The 27,687-nt window shown below is 47.9% G+C and overlaps 1 protein-coding gene across 2 annotated transcripts in view; it reads left to right on the top strand.

Annotated features, from left to right (window-relative positions):
- GRB10 (growth factor receptor bound protein 10) overlaps positions 1-27,687 on the top strand; it is a 167,374-nt gene that overhangs the window by 9,677 nt on the left and 130,010 nt on the right. Inside the window, exon 2 of one of the 2 annotated variants that reach the window (XM_007448337.1) lies at positions 21,605-21,702. Coding sequence is in view for 1 of the 2 variants with exons in the window: in XM_007448336.1 (XP_007448398.1) it covers positions 21,652-21,702 (51 nt within the window). In the remaining variant the exon portion in view is untranslated. Of the gene's footprint in view, positions 1-21,604; positions 21,703-27,687 lie in introns of those variants that run through there. The other variant, XM_007448336.1, reaches the window with a different exon arrangement.

Raw genomic sequence — 27,687 nt, 5'->3', positions numbered from 1 at the left:
GTACCGCAAAAAAAAAAAAAGAAAAACAGCCCTTCTGGCCTTGACAGTGGGCTTGACTTGGCTCCACATGTTGAGGAGTAGACAGACCCTAAGCCTGAGAACTGCCTGTGTATTTCTGCCTGCGGTTGGTTATTTGGAATTAAGGCTAGTGTACCCTAGCCTTGCTCGGTGTCTCAATGTCTCTACCTGTTTGTAACCTTGGAAGCTTCTGTTGAACAGGGCTGCCCTGCAGTGGAGGCTTGAAGGAGAATGGCAGTGGGAACCTTCACGTGTGCACCTGCTCAGGTAGAAACGAGGAGAGGTGCAGTAAGGAAACCTCCTGTTTTTGATCTTTGGTCCTTATCCAGTGATGGTAGTGCATTCAGCTTTCCAAATAGTTTGACATATGAATGGTCAGAGCCACATTTCCCAAGGTGTTGTTCATGGTCACCTTTGAAGTTTTGCAGTGGGCTTTCTGCTGTGGTACCTCCTGGGGGAGCTTGGCTCCCTGGGTAGCAGAGGGGGCTCCTTCTAGGGAGCTTCCCCATGGAGAGCTGCCACCGGGCTCTCGGGTAGTCTGCAGGCCAGACAGTCCAGCTGTTTTCCAGAAACAGATTTTCCTTTTTTTCTTCCTGTGCGTGGGGGCAGCCGGGTGGCAATATTAGTCACAAGTCCCGGGATCCACAGGCCTTTAGAGTCCATTCTTAGCTGAAAGGAGGATTGGTTTATTTCAAGTTAGAGTCTCAATGAAAGGAAGATGGAGGGATGTAATAACACGCAATGAGATTTATGATAAGTACAAACTGATAAAAGAGCTCCATTTAAAGGCGTTTCATGCTTTCAGAAATAACAGCACTGTGGTCCGAAGATGGGATGGAGCAGGGAAGAGGGAACATTTCAGAGGTGCTGTTTCTTTGTACCGTTGAGGGTTATTTGGACGAATTACTCCCCAGACACACGAGTTGGTGTGTGAGGCCCAGAGGGTACACGATGGATTCAGGTGACTTCACCAGGAGAGAATTACTTTCTTAGCTATTGCAGTTCTTAGAAGCAATGGAGGAAAATATTGCCTTGAAAATGACAGATCCTGCGAATTATGCAAACTCCAGAAGAAAAACTCCCTGTGCCTATTTTTAGTGACTCTGATAATGTGGGCGTGGCATGGCCAGAGTAGATACAAATCTTTTTCTGTTTTGAAAGAAAACAATTTAAAATTCCATTTCGTAATTATACAATAAAGGATTTTGTAGTCCAAAGCCAAATTTCATACAAAATAGATTAATATGTTTGTAAATATCTAGAACTTTGGAGTTTGAAGAGTTTTTAGCTTCATCTGGATTGTAGAGTGTGAACCCATTCAGCCTATTTGGAGGGAGAAAACAAGAGGTTTTTCAAATCTGTATTTTAATTGAGCCCTACCTCCTAAAGCAGAAGTTGTGATTTTGCAGCATGTTTTTGAAAGAAATGCCCCCGTAGCTTTTCCCCTTTTGCCTTGTCCATGAAAGCAGAATTGTTTGACCTCAGAGCCTGTGGCTGGAATGGATGCCGTTGTGTTTTCCCTGGACCGGCCTCGGCCGTCGGTGCTCTGTCCACTGCCTGTGTCTACCTCTCCCCAGTTTCTTCCGCTTTCCCAAGCTCAACCCGCACACCCACCAGGCAGCCTTCCCTGCACACCGCAGTCCTTATTCGTGTCCATCGCGACCTCGTGGGATGATGTACAGGTCGGTGTGTACTGTCCAGTGTCGCACTGCTGCCCGGGACGTGCAGGGCTCAGGTGCCTGGAAGCGTGTGATGTCAGGTGTGTCCCCATCTCCCTGTGAGGCCACGCCTGTGCCCGGGTGTCAGTCCTGCCGAGTGAGTCTGGGCAGGCTTCCTGGACCCCTCGGGTGTCCCCTCCTGGTTGTGTACCCCCCGTCCCCCAGACTCTGTGCTACTCTAGGCAGCCCCACCTGCCACCCGCCCACCTGCCTACCCGGGACTTCATTAATTACCCAGCTCCCTGGGACCTCCAAGGATGGTGAGGGCGATGTGTTTGTTATTAATGGGGGTCTGCTTCTGCCCTGCCCCCCTCCCCCCGCCCCCCCCAGGTAGCAGGTTATTCACATCTGCCCACAGAGGCCAGAGGACCTCTCCTGGGTCCTGTTTTCTGTAAGTTGGGTACATACATTTAGCTCATCTCTTGCAGATGAAACCCTTCAGATAAATTTTCCTCTAACATTTGGGGCTAGTTTGTATCTAAACTGGGAAGACTTTACCTGGGGTAAATATAGGCTGCGTTTTAAAATAGCTGGAAATGGTTTAAGGAAGCAGTGAGTGATCCGGTCTTTCACGTGGATTTGAAGTGCAGGGCAGTGGTGGTGACAACCCCGCCGCGTGTCAGCGGTCAGTCACTCGGGGCTGCCGCGGGGAGCGGGGCCGGAATCTCTTCCAGGTCACGGGCGGTGGGCACGAGTCTGCACTGGCCTTGCCTCTGCCCAGTTGTCTTTGCTCTTCACTGGGGAGCATGCCCGCTGCCCATGTCCCTTTACTGTGCAAAGACCTCACAGTGGAATCAGTGGGTTTTATGTGAAGCCAAGTGGTTTTCTTTTCCTCCTGTAGTTCTCTGAGGCTTTGATCCAGCAGAGCTGTTCTCCTGAGTAGAAGTGGGATGGCATACTTTTCAGACCTGGCCTGACCTCCTCTGTGGTCCTCGGGTCAGAGCTGCTCCCCTTCCTCCGTGTCTTCCCCTCGTTCCCTCCCACATCCCAGCAGAGGCTGGTGGGGATGCAGAGCCTCATTTGAGGACATTACTCTAACCCTGAGAGGGATGCGGGTCCCTGGAAGCGTGCCGAGAAGCCCGGCAGCAGGATGGTGTGCTTGGACCAGACGCAGTCGGGGGAAGTGGTGGGAGCCTGGATCTGTCGCAGGGGTTTGTGGAAGGAGGTGGAACCAGGGTGGCATCCCAGTCTGGCCGAGCAAGCAGACGGAGGCGTTTCTGCTGGGATGCAGAAGTGGTGACTGCAGGAGGGCCGGGACTTTGACTTTGGACACTTGGGTTTGCGAGGCCGGGGCACAGCTGAGTGGTGGGGGGCAGGGCAGTTGTGTGTGTGGCCGTAGAACTCAGGGCGAGTTGGCAGTGAAGGCCTGGCGAGAGCGCCCGTGGCTTCCCATGGATTTACGGTGATGAAGATGGGTGAGCCCAGGGAGGGAGGGAGGGAGGGAGGAGGTCTGAGCCGTGGGTGCTGGGACCCCCGCTATTTAGAGGATTTGGAGTTGGGAAGTCACCCGCTAAGGAGACTGGGGGCGGGGGGCCGGTGGGGGCAGAGGGCAGCAGTGGACGTGGCCTCCTGGGGTCCCAGGAGGCAGGGGGTTGGTGATGTGGGTGGGACTGGGGGCTGACCTGTTTCCCTGGCCCGGGCAGAGCCTGTTCAGGAGCAGAGGCCTGGCAGGTGGGTTTGGGAGAGCAAGGAGAACTGGCTTGCAGGATGGAAAGGATAACCCTGGGGTCAGGGATTTCCCCACAGAGTAGACGCTTCCAAGCAGCATCCTGTTCGTGGCCACCACCCTGTGTACATCAGCTCCCTCGGGTGCCCCGAGGGCGTGTGCGCGCGTATGTGGGGTCCGTGTACTTACACGCGCACATACTGACCTGCGCACATGTCCCTAGAGCCAGGCATTTAGGTTGTTTCCAGCCGTACTGGAATAAAAAAGTACCTGTGTTCCCAGTTAAGGTCGTTGGATTAAGAACACTCCGATGCAGCTCGAGGGCAGGTACCCGGAGATCTCCGGGATGTGGGGAGTTTGCAGCTGAATCCACCACCTTTCACTCTGACCGCACCTCACGGGCCACCAAAGTACCTGTGCCCAGGTCTGGCTGCAGGCAAGTTAGAGGGACTGGTTTGTGGGGCTTGGAGCGGGATTTGGAAAGGTCTCCCGGGATTCTAGTGTGAGACCAGAGTTAAGAATCAGAGTCCTGCGGGGTGATCCCGGGGTACTGAGAATGGCCAGCGGGGCAGAGGAGGGAGGGGCCAGACTCTGCAGAGGTCCGTTGAGTGGAGGAGGGGGAGGGGGCACTTAATGACTCATCAACCAGGGTGGGACCCTGCAGGAGGGGCAGGTGTACTGGGGCGTCACTCAGCTGTTGGCGGGTCGGGACCCGTATAGGGACGGTTCTGGGCCGTGGGAGCTGCGGCAGGTGCTCCCCAGAGGGCAGGGCGGGGAGAGGACACTTAAGCCACGTCCCTGCAGAGCTAGAAGCTGAGAGTGGTTGGCAGGGTGCAGTGGCATCACTCGGAAAATGCGACTCGTGTAGGATGGTGTCAGGGGCTGGAGAGCCCACAGAAGCACCTGTGATCGGCAGGAAGAGTTTCTTTTTATTTTTAAGATTTAAAAAAAAAATAAATTTATTTATTTGTTTATTTTTGGTTGTGTTGGGTCTTCATTGCTGCACACGGGCTCTCTCTAGTTGCGGCGAGCAGGGGCTACTCTTCGTTGCGGTGCGCGGGCTTCTCACTGAGGTGGCTTCTCTTGTTGCGGAGCACAGGCTCTAGGCGCATGGGCTTCAGTAGTTGTGGCACGTGGGCTCAGTAGTTGTGGCTTGCGGGCTCTAGAGCGCAGGCTCAGTAGCTGTGGCGCATGGGCTTAGTTGCTCCGCGGCATGTGGGATCTTCCCGGACCAGGGCTCGAACCCGTGCCCCCTGCATTGGCAGGCGGATTCTTAACCACTGTGCCACCGGGAAAGCCCCTGAAGACTTTATTTTTTAATTAAAACTAATGTATTTAAAGTGAACTTATTTGGGTCATTTTGAAGCTATGGAAACTTCCTGTAACTAAACTAGATATAATAAACCCAGTCTTATCCCCTGCCCCGGGACCCTTAAGGCAACAAAAGGAGCACATCTTCGAGAAGCTTAAAATTCCAAGGCTGCTGTTACCAAATCCAGCCTTAGGCAGTCAGAGCCCTGGAATTAGAGGGTCTCCTAGCAGCGTGACATTACGTTAACCTCGATGGCAGTCACTGTTCAGTCGTGTGGTCGTGTAGCCTGGTCACCTTTCACCTTGTGCTACTAGCCAAGAATAACGAGCAGGTTTGCAGCCCTGACTGTGTGTTCATCACAGGCACTGTGGGCGGAAGGTTACTTGAAGCTTCAGCCCTGGTCCCGGGGAGGGATGCACAGTGGCCTCCTGGAGCATCTCCTCTCTTCCAGCCCCCGTGGCCTGATGGTCACTCTTAGATGAACCCGTGTCATCTCCCATGGGAACGAGAGTGGACACCTAATAACTCCACCCTGGAGAGTGACTCAGGATGTGTGAATCCTGGGTTTGGTGGATCGGCGTGTGGGGGACTCTGGAAGGGGGGAATGCAGCTCAGAAATAGATATTCCACGGGAGGATCACTTAGGGTCTCCAGGCTGAGCTGTGACTGAGAGCTCCCCCGAGACATTTCTAGGCCAAGACGACATCTCCCCGGCAAGAGCTTAGAAGGGCTTCACGTGTCAGGGCTTTTTGCTAAGTGTGAACTGATGAAACACTGAATTAAAAGACTTAAAAATAAGATTATTTGTTTGCCCCCCAATTGTCAAGGTGGTGGACAAGGCAGGGCTTGGGGTTTAGGGTTAGATTGATGTATTGAAAGGGCCGTGAAATCTAAGAGTAAGTCCAGCGTCTGTGCTGGTCAGAACTGGCGGAAACATCCCAACGCAGGACACGCTGCCAGTTGGCAGCGTTACAGCTGTTGTCCCTGGTGTCACTCAGGGTGGCCTTGTGTGCTGTGACCGGATTCCAGGCCCCTCTCTGAAATGCACTTCAGAGCCTGAACTCTGCTCCTTTCTGCTCTGTAGACCAAGCGGAAGCAAGGCTTGCTCTTCTGACCCATAGTTTATATGAATCTGATGCTATGACAGTCAAAAAAAAAAAATGATATACTTTGCTGGATTCACTAACAATCATGGCAAAGTTTCAGAAGCTCGAGCTGCATCAGTTCTTTTAAGAATTAAAATATAGCTATCGAGCTCACTTATTTGGGGGGGTAGGTGATTCAGGGACTTAGTACAACATTTTACGGGTCCAAAGGGTCTTGCGGGGGAAAGTAAGCCCCTGCCCCCAAGGGCTGCCCTGCTGCTGGCTGTCAGTACTCTCCTGAGAGGTCTCTGCTACCCCAGTGGCAGGAGTGCTGACCCTCTGTTTTCTCTTCTCTGCTCCGCGTCGCCCCCAATACCTTGGGGCACCTGCCTAGGGAACCATCTTGTTTATTTGTTTGTTTATTTTTAATTGCAGTATAGTTGATTTACAATGTTGTGTTAGTTTCAAGTGTACAGCAGAGTAATTCAGTTATATATATATATATATATATATATTCTTTTTCATATTCTTTTTCATTATAGTTAATTATAAGATATTGAATATAGTTCCCTGTGCTGGACAATAGGTCCTTGTTGTTTATCTATTTTATATACAGTAGTATGTATGTTAATCCCAAACTCCTAATTTATACCTCCCCGCCTCTCTTCCCCATTGGTAACCATAAGTTTGTTTTCTATGTCTGTGAGTCTATTCCTGTTTTGTAAATAAGTTCATTTGTACCTTTTTTCATATTCCACATATAAGCGATATCATATGATGTTTGTCTTTCTCTGTCTGACTCACTTTACTCAGTATGACAATCTCTAGGTCCATCCGTGTTGCCGCAAAGGGCATTATTTTATTCTTTTTAATGGCTAATATTCCATTGTATATATGTACCACATCTTCTTTATCCATTCATCTGTCGATGGACATTCAGGTTGCTTCCATGTTTCGGCTGTTGTGAACAGTGCTGCAGTGAACACTGGGGTGCATGTATCTTTCCAGAGTATGGTTTTCTCCAGATAAATGCCCAGTAGTGGGATTGCTGGATCATATGGTAGTTCTATTTTTAGTTTTTTGAGGAACCTCCATTCTGTTCTCCATAGTGTCTGTATCAGTTCACATTCCCACCAACAGTGTAGGAGGGTTCCCTTTTCTCCACACCCTCTCCTGAATTTATCGTTTGTAGATTTTTTGATAATGGCCATTCTGACCTGTATGAGGTGATATCTCATTGTAGCTTTGATTTGCATTTCTCTAATAATGAGTGATGTTGAACATCTTTTCATGAGCCTTTGGCCATCTGTATGTATTCTTTGGAAAAATGTCTCTTTAGATCTTCTGCCCATTTTTTGATTGGGTTTTTTTTTTTTTTTGATATTGAGCTGTATGCTTGTTTGTATATTTTGGAGATTAATCCCTCTTAAGTCTCATCTTTGACAAATGTTTTCTCCCAGTCCGTAGGCTGTCTTTTCATTTTGTTTATAGTTTCCTTTGTGCAAAAGCTTTTAAGTGCAGAGCATTTTACTGCACCTTGTTTTTTGTTGCCACATCAGTATTTGTAATCCAAGCAGCTTGGTGTTTTTAGGCTGTGAGGTTGTTTCCAGCATTTTGCCATCATGGGCAGCTCTGCGGTGCAGCCGCTCGTTTGCTCCCATTGGGCGTGTGGGTGCAGGTGCCCACGTCCTTCCTCAAGGCACCTGACGCTCTCCCAGCTCCAGCACTGGGCTCGGGGCTGGCTGGGAAGAGAGGGAAGCTCAGGCCTTTTATGAGATTCACTGAAAGAATGAAATTAAGAAGATCTGATGCCACCATCTTCAGTATTTTGTAATTTAACGAGAGACCTCAGTCCAGAATCTGGGAAGTGTGATTTAGATATAACCTCTTGGGGCTTTTTTCCAAGTTTTCTTTAGGAGAAAAGAAGTCTCTAGTCAGTGGTCTGTGTTTTATTATAGTGACAGTGCTTTCCTCTTAGGTGTTGATAGGAAGGATTTTGGTGTATATATATTTTGTAAAGTATTTAAAACCAAGGGCTGTTTTATAGAGCATCCTGGGTTTTTCTGATGAAGTTTGAACCACTTTCTCAAAACTTACGGAATCAGATTTGTAGGCAGCAAGGACACATCTGAGTGTTCTGTTTCCCACTGGTGTTAATGTCACTTATTCCCACGTGAAGATTGTGCTTCTGGGATGGTGGGTGGTGTGGCTGGCAATGTGGGTGGCATCTTGTTCGTCCCCCCCTCCTTTTTTTTTTTTTGGCTATGCTGTGAAGCTTGCAGGATCTTAGTTCCCCGACCAGGGATTGAACCTGGGGCCATGGCAGTGAAAAGCGCTGAGCCCTAACCACTGGACTGCCGGGGAAGTCCTTCCCCTTTTTGACTTAATTGATTTAGTCTCTTAATTTCTGTTTCTTGTTTTATAATTTTAATATGCAAAGATCTGTCCCTTGGAAGTTACCCAGAGGCAGTCAGTAATTTATAGTGATTCGTGAACCTCAAGAATCAGGGATTATAAGTGATGATGTCAATAGTGAAAACAAAACATTAATGAATTAAAAAAAAAATATATATATATATAAGAGAAGATAAGTTCTTTTCAGAGGACCCCAATTTTAGATCTGAAAGTTATCTACATTTTTAAAAATTAAAAAAATAATTTTTAACTTTTTATTTTATATTGGAGTATAGTTGATGAACAATGTTGTGGTAGTTTCAGGTGTACAGCAAAGTGATTCAGTTATACACATACAGGTATCTATTCTTTTTCAGATTATTTTCCCATTTAGGTTGTTACATAATACTGAGCAGAGTTCCCTGCGCTATACAGTAGGTCCTTGTTGGTTATTCATTTTAAATATAGCAGTGTGTACATGTCTTTCCCAAACTATCTGGAGAAAAACATGGTCCGAAAGGATACATGCACCCCAGTGTTCATTGCAGCACTATTTACAATAGCCAGGACGTGGAAGCGACCTAAATGTCCATCGACAGAGGAATGGATAAAGAAGATGTGGTACATATGTATATATTGTATACAATGGAGTATTACTCAGCCATTAAAAAGAATGAAATGATGCCATTTGCAGCAACATGGATGGACCTAGAGATTGTCATACTGAGTGAAGTAAGTCAGACAGAGATAGTTAGGGAGTAATCCACATTTTAAATTATAATGGCTTTTCTTGCCCCATCCTCCCTCCTCCAGGGTCCCCCTGTCGTGCATGGGCAGGATCCCATAATATTGGGGGGCACCCCATCCGTCCTTTGCTCTGACTCTCAGGCCCGCAGTGGTTCCCTGTCCGTGAGGACCTGTGTCACTGTGTGGCCCTGGGCAGGTCACCCAGCATCTCAGAGCCTGTGCCCTCATCTGCGACACTGGGATGGCCACGCTCACAGGTGTCAGAGTTGCCTAGGTTTCACTGCGCCCGTGTGGGTTTCACCTTGTCCAGGGCACACATTTACCCAAGGCAGGCGGGTGTCCTCCTTGTCTCTGCAGACGTGGGCTTGAGCAGGACAGTGTGTGGTGTGCGTGCTGGTCCCCTGTGATTCTGTGTCCAGTGCTGTCCCCAGGTCTTCTGCCCTGTGCAGCCTGCCCATCCTCTGTGGCTGTCCTCCCTCCCTTGTCTCCTGACGTCATCCAGTGGTGCCACCTCGTCTGAGCGTCGGCTTAGCAATCCCATCTTGTGCCCGACGCACAACCTCCATGCCCGCACGCCCCTGCTGCAGAGGTGGGGACGTGTCTCAAAAGTCCAGTGCCCTGGTTGAGGGTACGTATTGGCTTTATTCCCCGTGTGCTACAATGCATCCTTGTAGCTTATTTATTTAATAGTCAGTAGCTTGTGTCTCTTAATCCCCTACCAATACCTTGCCCCCTGACCCCACTGGCAACCACTAGTTTGTTCCCTGAATCTGTGAGTCTGCTTCTGTTTTGTTATAGTCACTAGCTTGTTGTGTTTTTTAGAGTCTAGGTGTAAGTGAGATCATTCAGTTCAAATAGCATATTTCAAACAAGTCTCTCCAAGCGCTGAGATGTGCAGTGCTAGGTCCTGCTCACACACGTGGTCAGAGTTAGACGCTGGTCCCTAAGGACACACAGTTTGCAATGATGGGGTCATTCTTTGCTGCAGGCAGTTCTGATGGCTGTTTAACCTGCACCCTCCCCCTGACCTTCCACCAATGCCTGGTGGAGAAAGACGAAAACTGGCATTCTAAAAGGGATTCTTTATATTTGCATAGGAAAAAATAATAGATTTTTCAAAGGCTAAAACATATGGGGCACAAGCTTCCAGTTGGGAATCTAGCCCTTAGAGTTCAGTTATGGCCATTTTGAAAGCTGAGTGTATTTTTCACTTCAAACAGCTTCGTAGTTGTAGGGTCCCCCCGCCGCCCAGTCCCCAAAAAGAGAGGCGTGATTCTTCAAAGCTTTGTTGCAGTTTTCTCCCATTTTTTCCCCTTGCCAACATCATAAAAAAAAGGAATAATAATTGTAAAAGAAAAAGATGAGAGCGGTGGTTCTCAACATCAGAAACGCCCTAGGAGCTTAAAACAACGCCCCTTCTCCCAATCGAGATCTTGTTTTCACTGGTCTGGGGTCCAGCCCAGGTAATTGGAGTTTTAAAAACTCCCAGAATGGATTTGCTGTGCAGCCCAGTGGTGGGCGCCGGGTCGGCCCGAGTGTATCGCCTGACGGTCCTGAAAAACATGTTGCTTTGCAGGCCTCATCCCCAAAGTCTCTGATTTAGTAGGCCCAGGTCTGGGCTGAAATTTGTATTTTAACAAGTTCCCAGGTGATACCTGTGCTGTCTGTTCATAATCTGAAAACCACAGGACTGTTGGGTTCTGGTTAAGGGAGTGGACTTCTGGACTGAGCTCTCTTACCTTCCTCAGTCCTTCCCATCACTAGCCCTGGTACCTTGACCATACTGCCTCATTTCCTCTTGTAAACAGTGGGAATCATACCACACACCAATCCATAGACACAGTTAGCCCAGGGCCTGGTCTAAACAAGTACATGGTTTTCTTTATATTGGAAATATATAGGTGGAAGGAGGGTGGGTTATTTTGTTTTTTTTTGTTTTTTTTTGCGGTACGGGGGCCTCTCACCGTTGTGGCCTCTCCCGTTGCGGAGCACAGGCTCCGGACGTGCAGGCTCAGCGGCCATGGCTCACGGGCCCAGCTGCTCCGTGGCATGTGGGATCTTCCTGGATCGGGGCACGAACCTGTCTCCCCTGCATCGGCAGGTGGACTCTCAACCACTGCGCCACCAGGGAAGCCCAGGAGGGTGGGTTTTACTCAATTTGATTGTAAGATTTATTTTTTAGTTTATTCTGATTTTGGTATATATTTCTAATGAAAGTTATAATTTCATTGAAATTACCAGATTTCTTTCTTTACTAATGCCCATAAAATTACCATATGATGAAAAACCATCATTATATTCCTTTTCTTAATTAAAATTTTGTGTATTGGTGGGTTTTTAAATTGTATTTTTAAGAATTTTGTCTTTTATTATCTTTCTTGGATTTTCATAAACTTTGTTATGTTTTGCTTTCTGGTTTGTTTTTGACCAGATTTCCTTCCTTCTGGTTCAAGGCTGGATTCACATTGTTTATATAATTTCTTTTTCCCTTTGTAGACGGTGCAGGAGTCATGGCCTTATTCGTTCTCCTGTCATTTCTCTTGCTTTGTGTTACCTCTCTCCACGAGGGACGGTGCTCATTGACCTAACTGTCCAGAGACAGTTATTGTATTAATTTTCTCCTTGGACCAGCTATTTAGGCCAGTGCTTGTTTTTAATTTTCAAGTGGCTGACTTGTTGCTTTTTGCACAGATGTTTTTAATTTCTAGCTGTGTTGTGTTTGGCTGTCGCTCAGGGCGGGTTGGCACAGTGGCCGGCTGTCCCTGTGTCCACCCTGGCACCCGTGGAATCGGGTCTGTGCCTTCATGTCACGGGGGGGAGGGGTCTCAGCACAGGTGTTTCTTAGCTCAGAGATCTTTATGTGTTAGCAAGATGCACTGATCTTCTTTGTGGCTTAGTATTTTTTAAAATCATTTCACAGGTGTTTGTAAATATTTGCACGTGTGCACTTTTCATGCATATTCATTAATTCTGTCTCATTATTGCAGGGTGTTGTACATTCTTTTTATCCCAGTTTGATTCCTTCCTTTGCCCTCAGTGATGAGCACAAGTGTCCAACAACAAACACTTTTTCTCACGTTCTCCTTGGAGGACTTAGGGTTTTGGTTGGTTTGTTAGCTTTTAGTGTAAACTTTTTACTGAAGCATAGCATCCATTTTTATAATTCAAGATTCGTTTATAGTGTTGATTTGTTATTTGGAGGGTGAAGACCTCATACTGCTTTTGTTCATTACTAATTACACTTTTATCTGTGTGGATTAGTGTTTCTTTGTTTTAATGATACTTTTCTATCATTGCCGCCACTGTTATTGTTGTGTTTGAGTGTGTGTTCTTGTATCTTTGCCTGTTCTGTCTCTGTCTCTCACTTTTCTAGCTCTCTTTTTAAAGCTTTTCTATTTCACTTTGCTTTGGGTATTTTGTTTTACATCGGCATTTTTATTTTTTATTTTTTTTATTTTTGCTGTACGCGGGCCTCTCGCTGTTGTGGCGTCTCCCGTTGCGGAGCACAGGCTCCGGACGTGCAGGCTCAGCGGCCATGGCTCACGGGCCCAGCCACTCCGTGGCATGTGGGATCTTCCCAGACTGGGGCACGAACCCGTGTCCCCTGCATCGGCAGGCAGACTCTCAACCACTTGCGCCACCAGGGAAGCCCATTGGCATATTTTTGAATATTATTTTCAGAAGAAGGGAATTAGTTGACATTTATTGCTCCATATGTCATCCATCTTCTGAACCAGTTTTTTCTGCTTTGAATGCTTCTTCATCTGCCTGTTTTCTATTTTCCCTTTGATGTTTCAAGTATTACTAGTTTATTTTTATCCTCTTATTATGATTGAAAAGACAAGTATTCTGCTTTCAATTCTGCAAGTGATTATCTTAAAATATCGTGAACATTGCAGTTACATTTTCCCTAGTAAGGGGCAGGATCTCTGCCTTTTATGAAAGGCACAGATTTCTTTTTAACAAATCCTACAGGGATTCATTTTAAGATTTGAAACTTCTCTTTTCGATTTTAATTTTTTTGTTTTTTCTTTTAAAAATTTTTTGTTAATTTTTCCCAGTTTTATTGAGATATAATTGACGTACAAAACTGTATAAGTTTAAGCTGTACAGTGTAATTATTTAAGTTTATTATGAAATGACTGCAATATTTAACTTTTAAACTAACTTTTATTATTTAACCTGTCCACCAACAATTGTACTATTTAGTTTTATGCTATTATACGTTATATGTTATACATTATTTATTATACATTGTTTATTATACTGTGATACCGTTTAGTCTTATTAGTTGGCAGATGCTTCTTGAGGCCCTACTATGTGCTGTCTGGGTGTGGCAGGCATCAAGGCTGAGTTTTTGAACGAGGAGGGGTTTAGTAACTACCCACAGTGAGCTTGGATTGATGTCCAGTGCTGGCCGTGGCTATAGCCAGAGATGACAGGGCTATAAGCTCACAGCGTGTGCTGCAGGGTCAGAAGAGGCAGGCATGTGGGTTCTGAGCACCTGAGGGTGCTGCAAGGTGGGCAGCAATTGCGGGGAGAGAAGAAAAAGAATGAACCAGACGCTCTGGGGAGCACAAAGAACATATCCTGAGGAAGTGGAGCGGAGTTTCTCAGCAGTATTAAATGCACATTCTGGATGTGTGGTTACCTGAAAACAGAAAGGGCCCATTCACACAGTCTGGGATTCAGGGGGTCCTGGGCGTGGCTGATTGCCTTAAGCAGAGGCGTCGTGTTTTTCTAGGAGTGGGTCAGAGATGGAGGTGGGCACAGGGACCAGTCTGGAGCAGGTGCCTGGAAAGCAGGGGGCAGTGTGGGGATGGACAGGCCAGTGGGCAGCAGCCCCCAGGCTGCGGGAGGACAGCCCATGAACCTGGAGATGGGCGCGGACTGCGGGCCCCAGCCTGACCCTGTTTTCACACTGTGCGTTGCAACCCATCGTTGTTCCTGGAAATCAAGTCTGTACGTCACGAAAAGCATCTTTAATGAGGAGAACAGAGCAGAAGAGGGTGGATTGGGGCGGGTTGCGTGTAGTCTTTGCACTCGCTGAGCCGGGGTCGCAGGGAGGCTGCAGGATCCACCCAGGCACCCGCTGTGTCCACCACAGTCAGCCTTCTCATCAGAGTCGCCCTCACGGCGGGCGGGGTGCTGAACAGTTGAAATCCACCGTGAGTGTCATCTGTAGCTGGTCATGATGTGAAAGGCATGAATAAGCACGTCATCTGCGTCAGCCTGAGTCTGCAGGGTTCCAGGGAGGAACGCCCCACGTACTTTTCAGAAAAAGGGTTGTTGAGTGCAGCACTTTTCAAGTTTATGACAATTGTACCGTTTTAATTTAGTACACGTTGCCCTTAAAGTGAAAAAAAAAGAAAACCGCATAAACATGAAAAGAACAAAGGCATGTTCAAGTTCAGCTGCTGGGTCCAGAAGTGTAAATATTGACAGTGTTAAGACAAATGTTGACTCTAGAATCAGCAAACTTTTGACTTTGCCTGAACTGTGTTTCTGAACTACAGTCCAATAAGGAGAGCAGGGCAAACTTTATGAAGATTATTTAAATTTTTATCACAAGTTCAAAACTCAGTTGAAATGGGACATACATTATTTAGATTGGAATTCACGCACAGGAGGACTGAACTTTCAGAAGTAAAGGGACGTATGGAAATAAGACAGCAAGCGGAACTTAGCGATGAGCCCCTTGAATCAAAGGAATGAAAGAGACAGTAGTGATTGGTACAATTTCTTCGTCATTCTACGTGTGTTAATGAGAATCCCTTTTATCACCGTAGATAGAAAGTTGCAATATTGACCTGCTTTGGAAACTGTTCCTCAGTATCTGTATGGAGCACACCATTTTTGTTAAATCCACGGATGATTTAAAATTTAACCTCTTTAAAGTAGCACAGTGTATCGTTACCTCTGTACTGTTGTAGGGCATTTAGAAGGAAGGTTTCCTCAGACTCACAGACATAGAGAACAGACTGGTGGTTGCTACAGGGGAGGGGGCTGGGAGAGGGAATGGGTTGGGGGTTAGCTGTTGCCAACTGTTACATAGATAAACAACAAGATCCTACTGTACAGCACAGGGAACTATATTCAATATCCTGTGATAAACCCTAATGGAAAAGAATATGAAAAAGAATGTATATATGTATATAACTGAGTTGCTTTGCTGTACAGCAGAAATTAACACAATATTGTAAATCAACTATATTTCAATTAAAAAAAAGAAGTGAGGTTTTCTGTCCAGAGTGGGTACAGGTTTTTTAGTCTCCATGAGAAGAGGATAATGATAGAGCTTTTAGTCTTTGTCAGGTATTGGTGACAAATTATGAGATAATTTTTATGCAGGACTTGATGGATGGGTTCAATTTCACCTCCTAGACAAGTGGGTTACACAGAGTCACAGAACAGAGAAAGGGTCAAGATACATCAAAATGGAAAAGCTTGAATAAACAAAAGCTATATTTGGAATCACTGCTTTATACGTCTCTGAGCTTTAGCATCCTAAGAAATTCTGCCTACTCTCATGGTTGTGTTATAAAAATTAGTGAAAGTTGTTAATTTTATTGAAGGAAGCTCACTGAATAGCCAACTTATCAATAATTTTTTTTAAACATGGGGATAAAATTTGCCATTTTAACCATTTTAAGTGTGCAGCTCAGTGGAATTATGTTCATAAAGCTGTGTAAACATCACTGCTATTTATTTCCAGAACTCCTTCATCATCTCAAACGGAAATTCTGTGCCCATTAAACAAACCCCCCACCTCTCAGACCCTGGTAACCTTTATTCTACTTTTTGTCTCTAAACTAGGTATCTCATACAAGTAAGATCATACAGTATTTGTCCTTTTGTGATTGGTTTATTTCACTTAGCATAATGTCTTTAAGGTCCATCCATGTTGTGGCGTGTATCAAAATTCCATTTCTTTTCAAGGCTGAATAATAGTGCATTGTTTGTTTGTAGTACATGCTGCTTATCCATTCATCTGTCAACAGACACTTGGTTTAGTTCCGCCTTTCGGCTATTGTAAACAGTGCTGCTACGAACATGCGTGTACAGGTACTCGTTTGAGTTCTTGCTTCCGATTCTTTTGGGTGTATACCTAGAAATAGAATTGCTGGCACTTGTGTTAATTCTGTGTTTAATTCTTTGAGGAATTGTCATGCCAGTTTTTATAGAGGCTGCACCTTACATCCTCACCAGCAATGCAGAAGGGTTCCAATTTCTCTGCATCCTCACCATACGTATTATTTTCCTGGTTTCTCATTGTGATTTGGTTTGCATTTCCCTAATGACTAGTGATATTGAGAGTCTTTTCATGCTTGTTGATCATCTGTGTATCTTCTTTGGAGAACTGTCAAGTCCTTTGCCCATTTTTGAATTTGGTTTTTTGCTTTTTTGTTGTTGAGTTGCAGGAGTTCTTTATTTATTCTGGCTATTAAGCCCTTATCAGATATATGATTTGTAACTATTTTGTCCCTTTCTGTGGGTCTTTTCACTCTCTTGAGAGTGTCCTTTGATGCACACAGTTTTTGTTTGATGAAGTTCAGTTTATGTTTTTCTCTTTTGTTGCCTGTGTTTTTGTTGTCATATCCTGGAAATCATTGTCAAATCCAGTATCATGAAAAATTTTCCATATGTTTTATAGTTTTAACTCTACATTCAGGTCTTTAATCCATTTTTCATTAATTTTTGTTGGTAGGGTAAAGTAAGAGTCCAGCTTTATTCTTTTGCATGTGGATATCCAGTTTCCCAGAACCACTTGTCGAAAAGACTGTCCTGTTGCCCAGTGAATGGTCTCGGGACCTTTGTTAAAAATCAGTCCAGCATGTGTGAGGGTTTATTTCTGGGCTCTCTGTTCTGTTCCATTAGTCTATGTCTGTCCTTATGCCAATATCACACTGTCTTGATTACCATAGTCTTGTAGTAAGTTCTGAAATCAAGAAATGTGAGTCCTCCAACTTTGCTTTTCTTTTTCAAGATGTTTTTGGCTATTTGGGGTCCTGTGAGAATCCTTATGAATTTTAGAAACATTATATTGATTTCTGCAAAAAATGCCAGTGGATCTTTGATAGGGATTACATAGAATCTGTAAATTGCTTTGGGTAGTATTAATCATCTTAACAGTATTAAATATTTCAACCCATGAATACATAATGTTTGCCTTATAGCTTATTTATGTTCTTATAGCAACATTTGGTAATTGGTGCACAAGTCGTTTGCTGCCTTGGTTAAATTTATTCTTAATTATTATTTTTGATGCTATTTTGAATGGAGTTGTTTTCTTAATTTCCTTTTCAGATTTTTCATTGTTAGTATTTGGAAACACACCTGATTTTTGCATATTGACTTTTGTATCCTATAGATTTGATGAATTTATTTATTAAGCTCTAGGGTGTGTGTGTGTGTGTTTGTAAATTTTAGGGTTTTCTACAGGTAAGATCATGTCATCTGTGAACAGAGATAACTTGAGTTCTTCTTTTCCCATTTGGATGTTGTTTATTTCTTTTTCTTGCTTGATTCCTCTGGCCAGAACTTCCTGTATTTTGTTCAGTAGAAGTGGTGAAAGGATCATCCTCACCTTCCTTGTTTGTGATCTTAGAGGGAAAAGCTTTCCATCTCTCATCATTGAATGTGATGTTAGCTTTGGGTTTGATATATCTTATTAGAGACCAATTAATCCAAACCTTTTGCTGTGTCTAACTATAGTTTTCTTTTCCCAAAGAACCTACTCAACAGGGCTTATGGAATATGGATTTTTCTGGCTGGGAAGCAATCACATCTGGCAAATATTGGGTCGGCCAAAAAGTTCGTTTGGGTGTTTCTGTAGCTGCAGGAAAAACCCGAACGAACTTATTGGCCCACCCAGTACTTTCAAAGGTGATATTTAGGTGATAAAACTGGCACATTTAAATATTTTCGGCAGTCTTAACCCCCATTAAATATGCAGCTCTCAGGGGAAAATAAACAGTATGTCTCCATATATCGCCTACGTCCAGGAGTTCCTGAGGGCGTGCGAGATAGGGCAAGCAGGATGCACGGGTGAGTGGGGGACAGGGCAGTGACAGCAGGGGAGGTGGGGACGTGGGACGGCCTGATGGGAGGGGCACTGAGAGGGTCCTGAGGGGCCAGGAGGGCTGTCCTCTGTGCAGTAAGGAGGGGCCTGGAGCACACTGACCCCTCCCCTAGGCCATTGGGAGTGAGGTGAAGGGGAGAAAAACAGCGCCCCCAGGAAAGCGTGGCTGCAGTGAGGGTGGAAGGCAGGAGGCGTGTTTGTTGAAAGGGCTGGGGGGTGGCGAGGACGTGGCGGGTGTCGGGCAGTGGCCCATAGAGTTGTGAGACCCACGCGGCCGTGTGTTTGCGGTGGAGAGGCCTACGGGGGCATCGTGGCGTGATCCTGGGATCTTACAGCTAGTGGTTGGGGTGTTATGTGTGTGTGTATTCGGAGATTTATTTTAAGGAATCGGCTCCAGTGAGGGTGAGGCCGGCAAGTCTGGGATCCGTGGGGCAGGAGTTTGCTGCAGCCTCGAGGCCAGATTCCTTCTTGCCCAGGAAACCTCCATCTTTGCTCTTAAGGCCTCCAGCTGATGGCACGAGGCCCACCCCCACCGTGGAGGGCACTGGCTTCAAGTCCAGTGTCTGCAGATGTTTCCACTTCTACAGAACGCCTTCGGAGCAATCCCGCACTGGTGTCTGGTTAAAGGGCTGGGTGGTAGAGTGTGCACAGACGGACACAGGAGACTAAACTGCCACGGGGGCGAGTGGCCTCAGGGCTGGAGGAACCTGAAGGCCTGGGGGCTGCCGGTCCTGCGGAGGCTGCAGGGAGGCCACCAGCCTCACCCGTCCTGCCGTGGGGACAAAGCACCTCCACCATCTTGTTACCGTTGCAAGGTCTCTCCAGCCCAGCGGCCTCTCGAGGGCCATCCTTGTGTTTCTCTGCGGGTGACTTAAAGAGTCCCAGAGACCTCGCAGAAGACATAACTGGGTGACAGTAAATGCTTCTGCTCCTTTTAGCTGTGAGAACAGTTTGGTAGTGTTTTAATAATTTGGAGTCTGTATTAGTTTTCTAGGGCCCCCATAATAAAGTATCATAGGCTGGGCGGCTTAAACAACAGAAATTTATTTTCCCATAGCCCTGGAGGCCAGAAGTCTGAGGTCAAGGTGTGGGCAGGGCTGGTCCCTCCTGAGGCCTCTCTCCTGGGCGTGTGGATGGCCTCACGTGGTCACCCCTCTGTGTGTGTCTGTGTCCTCATCTCTTACGTTCGATCAGGACCCATGGTGATGTCTCATTTTACCTCGATTACTGCTTTGAAGACCCTACCTTCAAATATGGCCACATTCTGAGGTCCTGGAGGTTAGGGCTTCAACATATGAGTTTGGGGCCGGGTGAAGGGGACACAGTTCAGCCCATAACTGGATCTGACCTTGATTATTTTTGCAGTCATGTTTGGTGGAATTAGTATCCCTAATTTTGTGCCCTACCTAAGTCTTTCAGTTTTCCTCTGGGAAGCTTCTGTGAGTCTTTTATTTCTCAGTTCTAGAAAACTGAGCCTGTGATGTGAGTTGAGGGAGAAATCTGAAATGTGAGGAGCCCTGTCCCGTGATGATTTCTGGTCTTTCCCGGTCCTCTGCGTCCTGCGTGTCACATTGTGCCATTGTGCTTTAGCTCATCCTCTCTGTGGGCTGTTTGCGGTGCTTCTGGAATTTCTCTCCCGTGGATTTAGTTCCCTGCAGTGTTGGTTCTGCTGGAACCAGTATCGGCTCGTCTTGTCCTGAGCAGGTCCTTGTCTGTAGTGTTTCTTCCAGTCCCTTTTTTCCTGGGTTTTCTATTCTTTCATTGAGAGAAGCGAACCATTTTCTCAATTTTTCTTATTTTTCTTATAGTAAAGCTACTTCAGGGAAAGAAGCCTTTACAGGCCCCGGAGGGTAAGATTGGGAAACACCTTCTCAGCTCTGTTTCCCGGTTCACGCATCATCGAGGCTCTGGTTACTGTTCACTGAAACGCAGCCTCAGGGGTGATCCGTCCCCTTGGAGGGGACACTGGACACCTGCCTGTCCCCGTAGGGGCGGAGGGTGTCCTTCCAGGTAGCCCTGGACGTGGCAGGTGGCCCTTGTTGCTGTCTGGTTTTCTCCCCTCTGACAGGGTGATGGCTGAGGGCCCCCTGAGCCCCCTTTGTGAACCCTGCCTGCGTGGACACAGGCCCTGAAGAGCCAGGCAGTATCTCTCCGCCGGTGCTTCCTGAGAGTGAGGCTGGGGGCTGCCATGGAGAGAGTTCTGTTACCAGGGAGCACAGGGTTCATCTGTGGGGAGTGAGACCAAGAAGGGGCATCTGCAGCTCAGTGTGGCAGGTGGAAGGACGGGTGTGAGCCTAGAGTGGACACTGACTGAGCTATCGTGGGTGGTGGTGATTGGTGAGGGGCAATTCAGGGGGGCTTCCTGGAGGAGGCGATCCTTGAGCTCAGTCCTACAGGGTAGCAGGACTTAGCTGCTGATGGAGTTGAGAACAAAGCCTATGGGTACAGAGGCTGGAGAAAGCCTCGCATGCTCAGGAGTTATGAATTGCTCAGGGCCGAGGGTCCAGGATGCCTCTGGGGTGGATTATGACAGAGAATGTTAATGGTTGTTGCCACTGTTCCTGAAAATGTTCTTAATTCCGGTGGTTTCTGAGAGAGAGGAATGGTGTGTGTGTGTGTGTGTGTGTGTGTGTGTGTGTGTGTATGTAGCAGACGAGGGGGCTCTTCATGACCACAGCACTGGTTCCTTTCTCTGCCTGGAATCCGCCCCGCTGCGGTCCAGAGTGTGACTGCTAACAGTCTCCTGTCCTTGTGGAAAGACATCTCTTGGAGAAGGTCACATCATAGGCGGTCTCTTGTCTGTGTCAGGCGTGGCGTTTTTTGTGTCCAGAAACAAAGGGGTGATGGGTCCCCAGTCTGACCAGGGTGCTGTGCTGCCCACCCCTGCCCCCGTCCTCTGCATTTTGCGGGAGGTGGGGTTTGTTGGGGTCGGCTCCGAAACTCTCACTGACTGTCTCGTACAGACCAGGTGTGTGGTTGTACCCCAGGAGATTCAGGAGGAAGACAGGATCTCCCTTCCCTGCCTGTCGGGGGCTCCTTGCAGGAGCCGAGTGTGCATCTTCATGGAGCTGATGTCTCTCCAGCCCTCCTGGGAGTGGCGGCAGGTCTTAAGGTCCATTCCAGAGGCCCCGCCCATGAGTGTTGTTCTCAGCATGGCGCCTGCAGGGAGCACCTGGACTCTGTAGGTGGTGGTGCGACGCCCACTGACAGTGGTTCCTTCTAGGCTGTGGCTGGTGGAGGCAGCATTTACACTGGTGGTGCTCAGAGGACGCCGGCAACACCCCACCACCCCGCAGTGCTTCTTTGGACTCAGGCGGTCTGTGTTGCCCAAAGTCTCAGAAAGTCTTCAGGATGTTAATAACTGTGGATGGCCGTCCCCCTCACCCCTCTGAGTGCCTCTGCCCCATGGGCCCCGTGACCACAGGTGGCTGCTCGAGGTTCTGGAGTTGGTGTCAGCCCCCTGGCGCCCCCAAAATCCGAGTGGTGTCCGGCGTCACCTGTGCAGGCTCATTGCCCGTGAGCTGCCGGTGAGCGGTGGGCTTTCCCTCTGGCCGGGCTTCTCACGGTCTGTCTTCATTCCAGGTGCCGCGGCCCAGTCCACGCGATTTGAAGACGGCAGGAAGGAACCGATGGCTTTAGCGGGCGGCCCAGATTCCTTTCTGCACCATCCATACTACCAGGTATGAGTGAGTGTGGCAGCGGATTCTGGCAGTGGTCTGGCCCAGGGCCAGGGCAGAAATGTAGCTCATAACCTGACCATCCATCACTAGCAGGTCAAGGAGGAAGTGCTGAGTGGGGCTGTGGATGCGTCCTTCAGCGCAAAGACCAGGCACTTTCACATGGCCTTCCTTGCTTTGCTTGGAAGAGCTCATCATCACTGTGACCGCAGCATCCTTTTCTACAAGATTTGCATTGTAGTGCACACTTCCCTGCAATGAAGCGTGCCCTGTGTTGTCTCCCACTGGGCCCTGAAACTCCAGATGGTGAGTGGGAAGGGTGGCGAATGTTGGGATTTCAAGCAGAGGCGTGAGCTTCTGGGACGAGGAAGTAGGAAGGAGAAGGTCCTCAGCCCAGCAGTGACCTGCCTGTCACAGGTGGAGCCCTTCCCACCCCGATAGCATCAGGAAGGCTTTGTGGGACCGCAGGTTCACCTCCAGCCCTTCTGCGTGGGCCGTTGGACGAGTTTCATCTGTAAGTGTCCTTTATCTCCTGTGGCAGGTTTTCGTTTGAACTTTTGCTTTATGGCATAGACAGATACGTTTGATCCTTAGATCTTTGGATTTGACAAGTGAATCTTGGTCTCTCCTGAGCCCTGCAGCATGTGAAGCACTCACTTGTGCCACCTCTCTCTCGGCCTCTGTTTTTCCAGCAGGAGTCTTACGTTTTGAAGTCCCTTGATGTGATATTTGCGCTCCTCTGAGCTTGCTTTTCTCTCCTTCATCTGTGAAGTCTGTGCTTAGCTGCAGTGATGATAATTTGCCCATAGCATAGGGGCTGCAGAGAGGTGTATTTTTAATTTTTTTGGTGTCAGAGAGAAAGAGGTCTTGGAAGAAAGACTGGAGATTAGGAGTAGCATTCACTGTGATTTCTGGATTTGAGACAAAGCCACAGTCAGTTTCAAGCGAGACAAGGGGGCTGAAACCTTCGCAGAGCCATGAAGTTTGCTGGGGGCCCCCAGCCTGTCCAGTGGGTGAGCGTTCTCCAGGTCCTGCCCTCTGCCTCCTGTGTGATCATTCTCTGGGTCTTATAGAGGCCGTGGTTGCTTCACCCTGTCGATCGAAACTCCGTGATGCCACTATGGGTCATGGGTTCAGCTCTCACTTGACCGCTTAGCTTTGGCTGGTTGTCACCCCAGCCTGCCAGGCTCACACTTGGCACCAGCGCTCCCAGGGAAATGGGATCAGTGAACTGCAGGGAAAACCTTCCCTGGGGAATTGTGTCTGCAAGTTAGCTGAGCAACGTCCTCTTTGCTGGTCACAGAGTGAACCGTAAGGGCCAGATGGGACGTAGGGAAGGTTCCACCCCAAGGCCCTCTTAGCTCAACCCACTGGCATCTCAGATTTCTTCTGGTCCGGGCAGGGATGGCAGGAGTGCCAGCTGTAGCCAGTGCCTGGCTTCGCGGACGTGTTAGGTGTTTGTAGTCACCGTCCCAGTTGCCCAAGGCTCTTCCCAGGAGCCAGGAGGCCGCAGACACACGGTGGGCCCTGCCAGCGGAGCCTGTCACCCCAGGAGGAAGGGCTCTGTCATGCCGTGCCGCGGCTTTTGCAGGCACTGTTGCACTCCTGCGAGAGTCCAGCAGGCGGGCTTGGCAGCTCTTACCCTCTGTTCCTGGAAAAATCAGCCGACAGTTCCAGAATTTCTCAGAACATGGGATGATTTACAATGCGTTCGGTCTTGAGTAATCTGCAGTTACAGCAAATAGATACATCTCCAAGTTTTTAGTGAGAAGAATTTCTTTGTAAGATCGTCAGCGTACAAATAATGTTCTCATTCTAGCTGCTCACTCATCGCTGTGGCTTGGATTAGGGTTCAGTCAATGAGTCGCTGCTCAGTCGAGTTTGTTCTGGACTTAGAAGCACCAGAAGGATTTTGTGCATTTAATCACCCTGCTTCCTGCTTCAGGGACAGAGGCAGCAGGTTGGTGGGGGGCGTGGGATGGGGGGCTGGTGGAGGCGGGGTGAACTACGTCACTGTTTGACTTAGGCTGTTCCTTTAAACTGTGATATTGTCATGGTTCTGTGGCCTCGGGGTAAACCATGGGATGCCTCAGTGCCCCTGCTGGTGAACAAGGGTGCGTGGTGTTGTCAGGGTGCCGTGGGGATTGGGAGAAGGGTGTGGAAGTTACCCGGCACCGGGCCAGCCTGGTCTCAATCGCCCACCCAGAGTCGTTCCCTGTAATTCCTGGTTTTTTTTGTTGTTTGTTTGTTTTGTTTTGTTTTGTTTTGTTCTTTGGCTGTGCGGTGCAGCTTGTGGGATCTTAGTTCTCCGACCAGGGATCGAACCCGGGCCCTCAGCAGTGAAAGTGCGGAGTCCTAACCGCTGGACTGCCAGAGAGTTCCTCCCTAATTCCTTGGATGTTGATTGAACACCAGACAGGTGCCACCTGCAGTGTGAGCGCTGGGTGGCACCTCTTCTCCAGCAGCTGCTTTCCTGGGTCTCCTGACTCCTAGTCGGGGAGAGGGTCATGTGGAAACTGGCAAATGAGATAATTGTGAGTGATGACCATGATTGTCAAGCAAAGAAAATCTGACAGTGGGAGAGAGAGAGGCCAGGAAGTGAGCGAGACCCCCCTGGAGGGAGTGCCCAGAGCTGGGGGGCAGCACCCGGGCCGGGCTGGGGCAGAGCCTTTCCAGGGGCCAGAGGCCAGCACACCTGGCCTAAAGAGCCAGGGGGAGGGGTCTGGATTTCAGTCACTTAGGAAGGAGAGGTCTTTGGAGATTTATAAATAGAGGCCTACAGCCCACTGTCTGCAGTTCTAAAATCCCCAAAGCTATGAACCAAGAAGTTTCTTCATGGCTCACATCTTGCAGAATCTGACTCGACCTGTCGGAACTGGGTCCCTCAAGTACACGGCGTGGGGGCTCGGTGACCAGGCCGCCCTGCACCCTGGGTCATCTTTCTCAAGTCCAGAAAATTTTTATTTCCTAGCCATATCCTCCAGGGTTCTGGTTATGTACCTATTATGAGGTACATTTTGTTTCTTTATTATACATAAAATAACATTCGCTATCCTTCAGAAACACATACACACACACACACACACACACACACACACACACACACACAGAAAATAAAAATGAGTTCAGGTACAGACATTTGAGTAAAGTGTTGAACTGTGATGTAGAAACGAGATGCTTGAATGTACGTTTGAGATTCAAACCTGTAGGTTTGAAATTTGAGATAGGTTGTTAAGGTTCCTGTCAGTCCTTAAATATCTTGGGGGAGAAGGTGTCCGAGATCCCACTGACAAGAGACAGTGGGTCTGAGATCCTGCACGGCCCCTCATGGCGTATGGAGAGGAGACGGCCCTCGGTGACAGCCTGCACACCCAGCCTTTTCAGGCCTAGCCACCCCAAGAGAAGGCTGCTGTCCTGGCCTTCCTTGTGCATGAGTGCAGTGGCTCCACCCTCGGCATCGGTGAGATTGACAAGAGTCTGGAGAGTATGTCCCGCTACAGGAAAAACAAGTGGATTGTTGAAGGCTGGCTCCGAAGACTGAAAACTGCTCTGGCCAAGTGAACCAGGCGACCTAAGGTAGAGCTCCCAGGCCAGAGGAAGGCCTGGGGCGGAGGCGTGGCCTTCCTCGGATCCTGGAGGAGACCAGTGGCGTGGAAGAGGAGGAAAAGGAGGAGGGGACTGCAGCTGCCGTCCGTGGCCACAGGGGTTGAAGTGATGGAGAGGTTGATATCACGGTTTCTAGCATCCCAGAGCTGGAGCGCCAGGAAGGAAAACTCAGAGCGACAACTCTTCTCTCGCACGAAGCGGCTTCGCTCGTCCCAGATGCTTCGGGCAGGCTCCCTGGGTTAGGACCGCTGCAGACGCCGATCCTGGGTGTCACGCTTTGTGGAAGCGTGGTATCTTTGTGGAAGGAACCGAGGGGAGCTTAGTTCCTGAGGATGTGATAACGCAGGAAACGGATTCCTTGAAAGTGGCAACACCCAGCCCAGCCTCCTTCCCTCTGAAGGGTGCGTTAGCTGGCTCCAGCACCTTTGCCACTTCTCTTACCCAGGCCTGAGGCCAACCTCGGAAAACTAAGCCTGGGTCTATGCAGTCTAGGCATCTGGAATCTCCTGTCAAGGGTCAAGGTTCAGAACAGCCTCAGGCCCATCCTCATCTTCAGGCTCATGAATGCAGTTTTTTGTGAATTTAAATTTATTTCTACCTATATTTTTAGGACCAGCCTCATTTTTAATAAGGTTAAAAAAAAGGGAAAAAAAAGTCTGCAGAAAAAAACTCCTGTTTTTGCCATGTGAAGTTCCACAAGTGCAGCTACAGAAAAGTGCTTGTCAGTTGAATAAAAACCACATTTGATAGAGGGAAAAAAAAGGTTACTGGCACATCTTCAGATATTTAATCCAAATATTTATTTCTACTTTTATAATTTATTTTCCTGATTTCTGATTTGAAAACGCATCCGCTTGTATCACAAGTCAAACGTCGTGGAAACTGTCCTCGTGATCCTGCCCTTCTGCAACTCCGTTAGCCAGTACAGGGTGAAACAGCAGCCTTCCTGCGATAGCCCCTCTTCCCCTACATCCCCATCGGTAATTTCATAAATTCTGTCTCAGCCCCACGTCTCTGCAGGTTGCTTCCTTTGGCCCCATTTCAGTTGTGCATTCCTGAGCCTTCAGACCAGGAGCCTTCCCTTGCTGGGCAGGGGTTGGCAAACTACAGCCTGTGGGCCAAATCCGGCCCCTGCCTGCTTTTGTAAATAAAGTTTTATTGGAACACAGCCATGTTCCTTCAGTTAACATCCCGTCTGTGGCTGCTTTGGGGCCTCACCAGCAGAGTTGAGTAGCGGCTGGCCCTCTGCAGACCACCTCCTGCTTTGGGACATCTGTTAGTGCAGTGAGTCTTCTGGGTGGACAGAGGCCCAAGTGGGCCTCCTTGTGTCCGCCTCTCTCCTCCCTCATCGTGGGGACAGCAGGGACAAGACCCAGCCCACCCATGAGACCTCGATTGCCAATCACACCCAGCTTTGGGTCTTCGGTTGGGTTCACATCTGGTTCCTCCATCTCTCAGCAGCGTCTGAAGGAGCTGGATGCTCTCATCCCTTATGGTCTGGACTTGGGATCATTCTCTGGAGTCGAATTCCATTCCCAGAGTTGGTCACTGTCATTTATTTTTTAGCCAAAGAGTCGTCCTATGGCTTCTCAGTTTCTCATCTTATTCACCCATACTTTGGCAAAGAGGCATTTTCATTGGACTTCATTTTCTTCAAGAAATTTGTGGACAGTCCCTCCCACTTGTCATGGTAGGGGGAGACGGATGCCAGGAGCAGTAGAGACATCACTTATTTATTTTTTTCTTTTTATTGAAGTGTAGTTGACTTACAACTTTGAGTTAATTTCTGCTGTACAGCAAAGTGACTCAGTTATACATATATATGCATTCTTTTTTTTTAATATTCTTTCCCATTATGGTTTATCACAGGATATTGAATATAGTTCCCTGTGCTGTACAGTAGGACCTTGTTGTTTATCCATTCTATATGTAATAGTTTGTATTTGCTAACCCCGAACTCCCAATCCATCCCTCCCCCACCCCCTTCCCCCTTGGCAACCACAAGTCTGTTCACTATGAGACATCACTTACTTTTATGAGACTCTTCCAGTGGATAGGAGTCTCTATCCTAAAGCAGTTTCGCAAATCGTTCAAGATTATTTCTGAATTTAGTAACAACCACTATTTAATAGAGATGTTTTGCACAGCGAAGCTGGCAATTGATGAATGCATTGACAATACGCTCTTCGTGACTGGATGCCTTTTAGGTTCTCTGTACATGCCTTGCTTACAGTGTCACTGTGAGAATGAAAGTCACTTATGTAGAGCCCCTGGCCTTGTCTTGGCACATAAACAAACCTCATTAAATGGGAACTGTTATTTTGATACGTGATGCAAGCTGCTGATTTGTTAGAGTGTAGATTCTTTTTTTTTTTTTTTTTT

This window comes from Lipotes vexillifer, unplaced genomic scaffold (genome assembly GCF_000442215.2).
Source record: "Lipotes vexillifer unplaced genomic scaffold, Lipotes_vexillifer_v1.1 scaffold1258, whole genome shotgun sequence".
Classification (NCBI taxonomy): domain Eukaryota; kingdom Metazoa; phylum Chordata; class Mammalia; order Artiodactyla; family Lipotidae; genus Lipotes; species Lipotes vexillifer.
The sequence above is the reverse complement of the archived record's forward strand: the minus strand, read 5'-3'. Positions and strand labels throughout refer to the sequence as shown.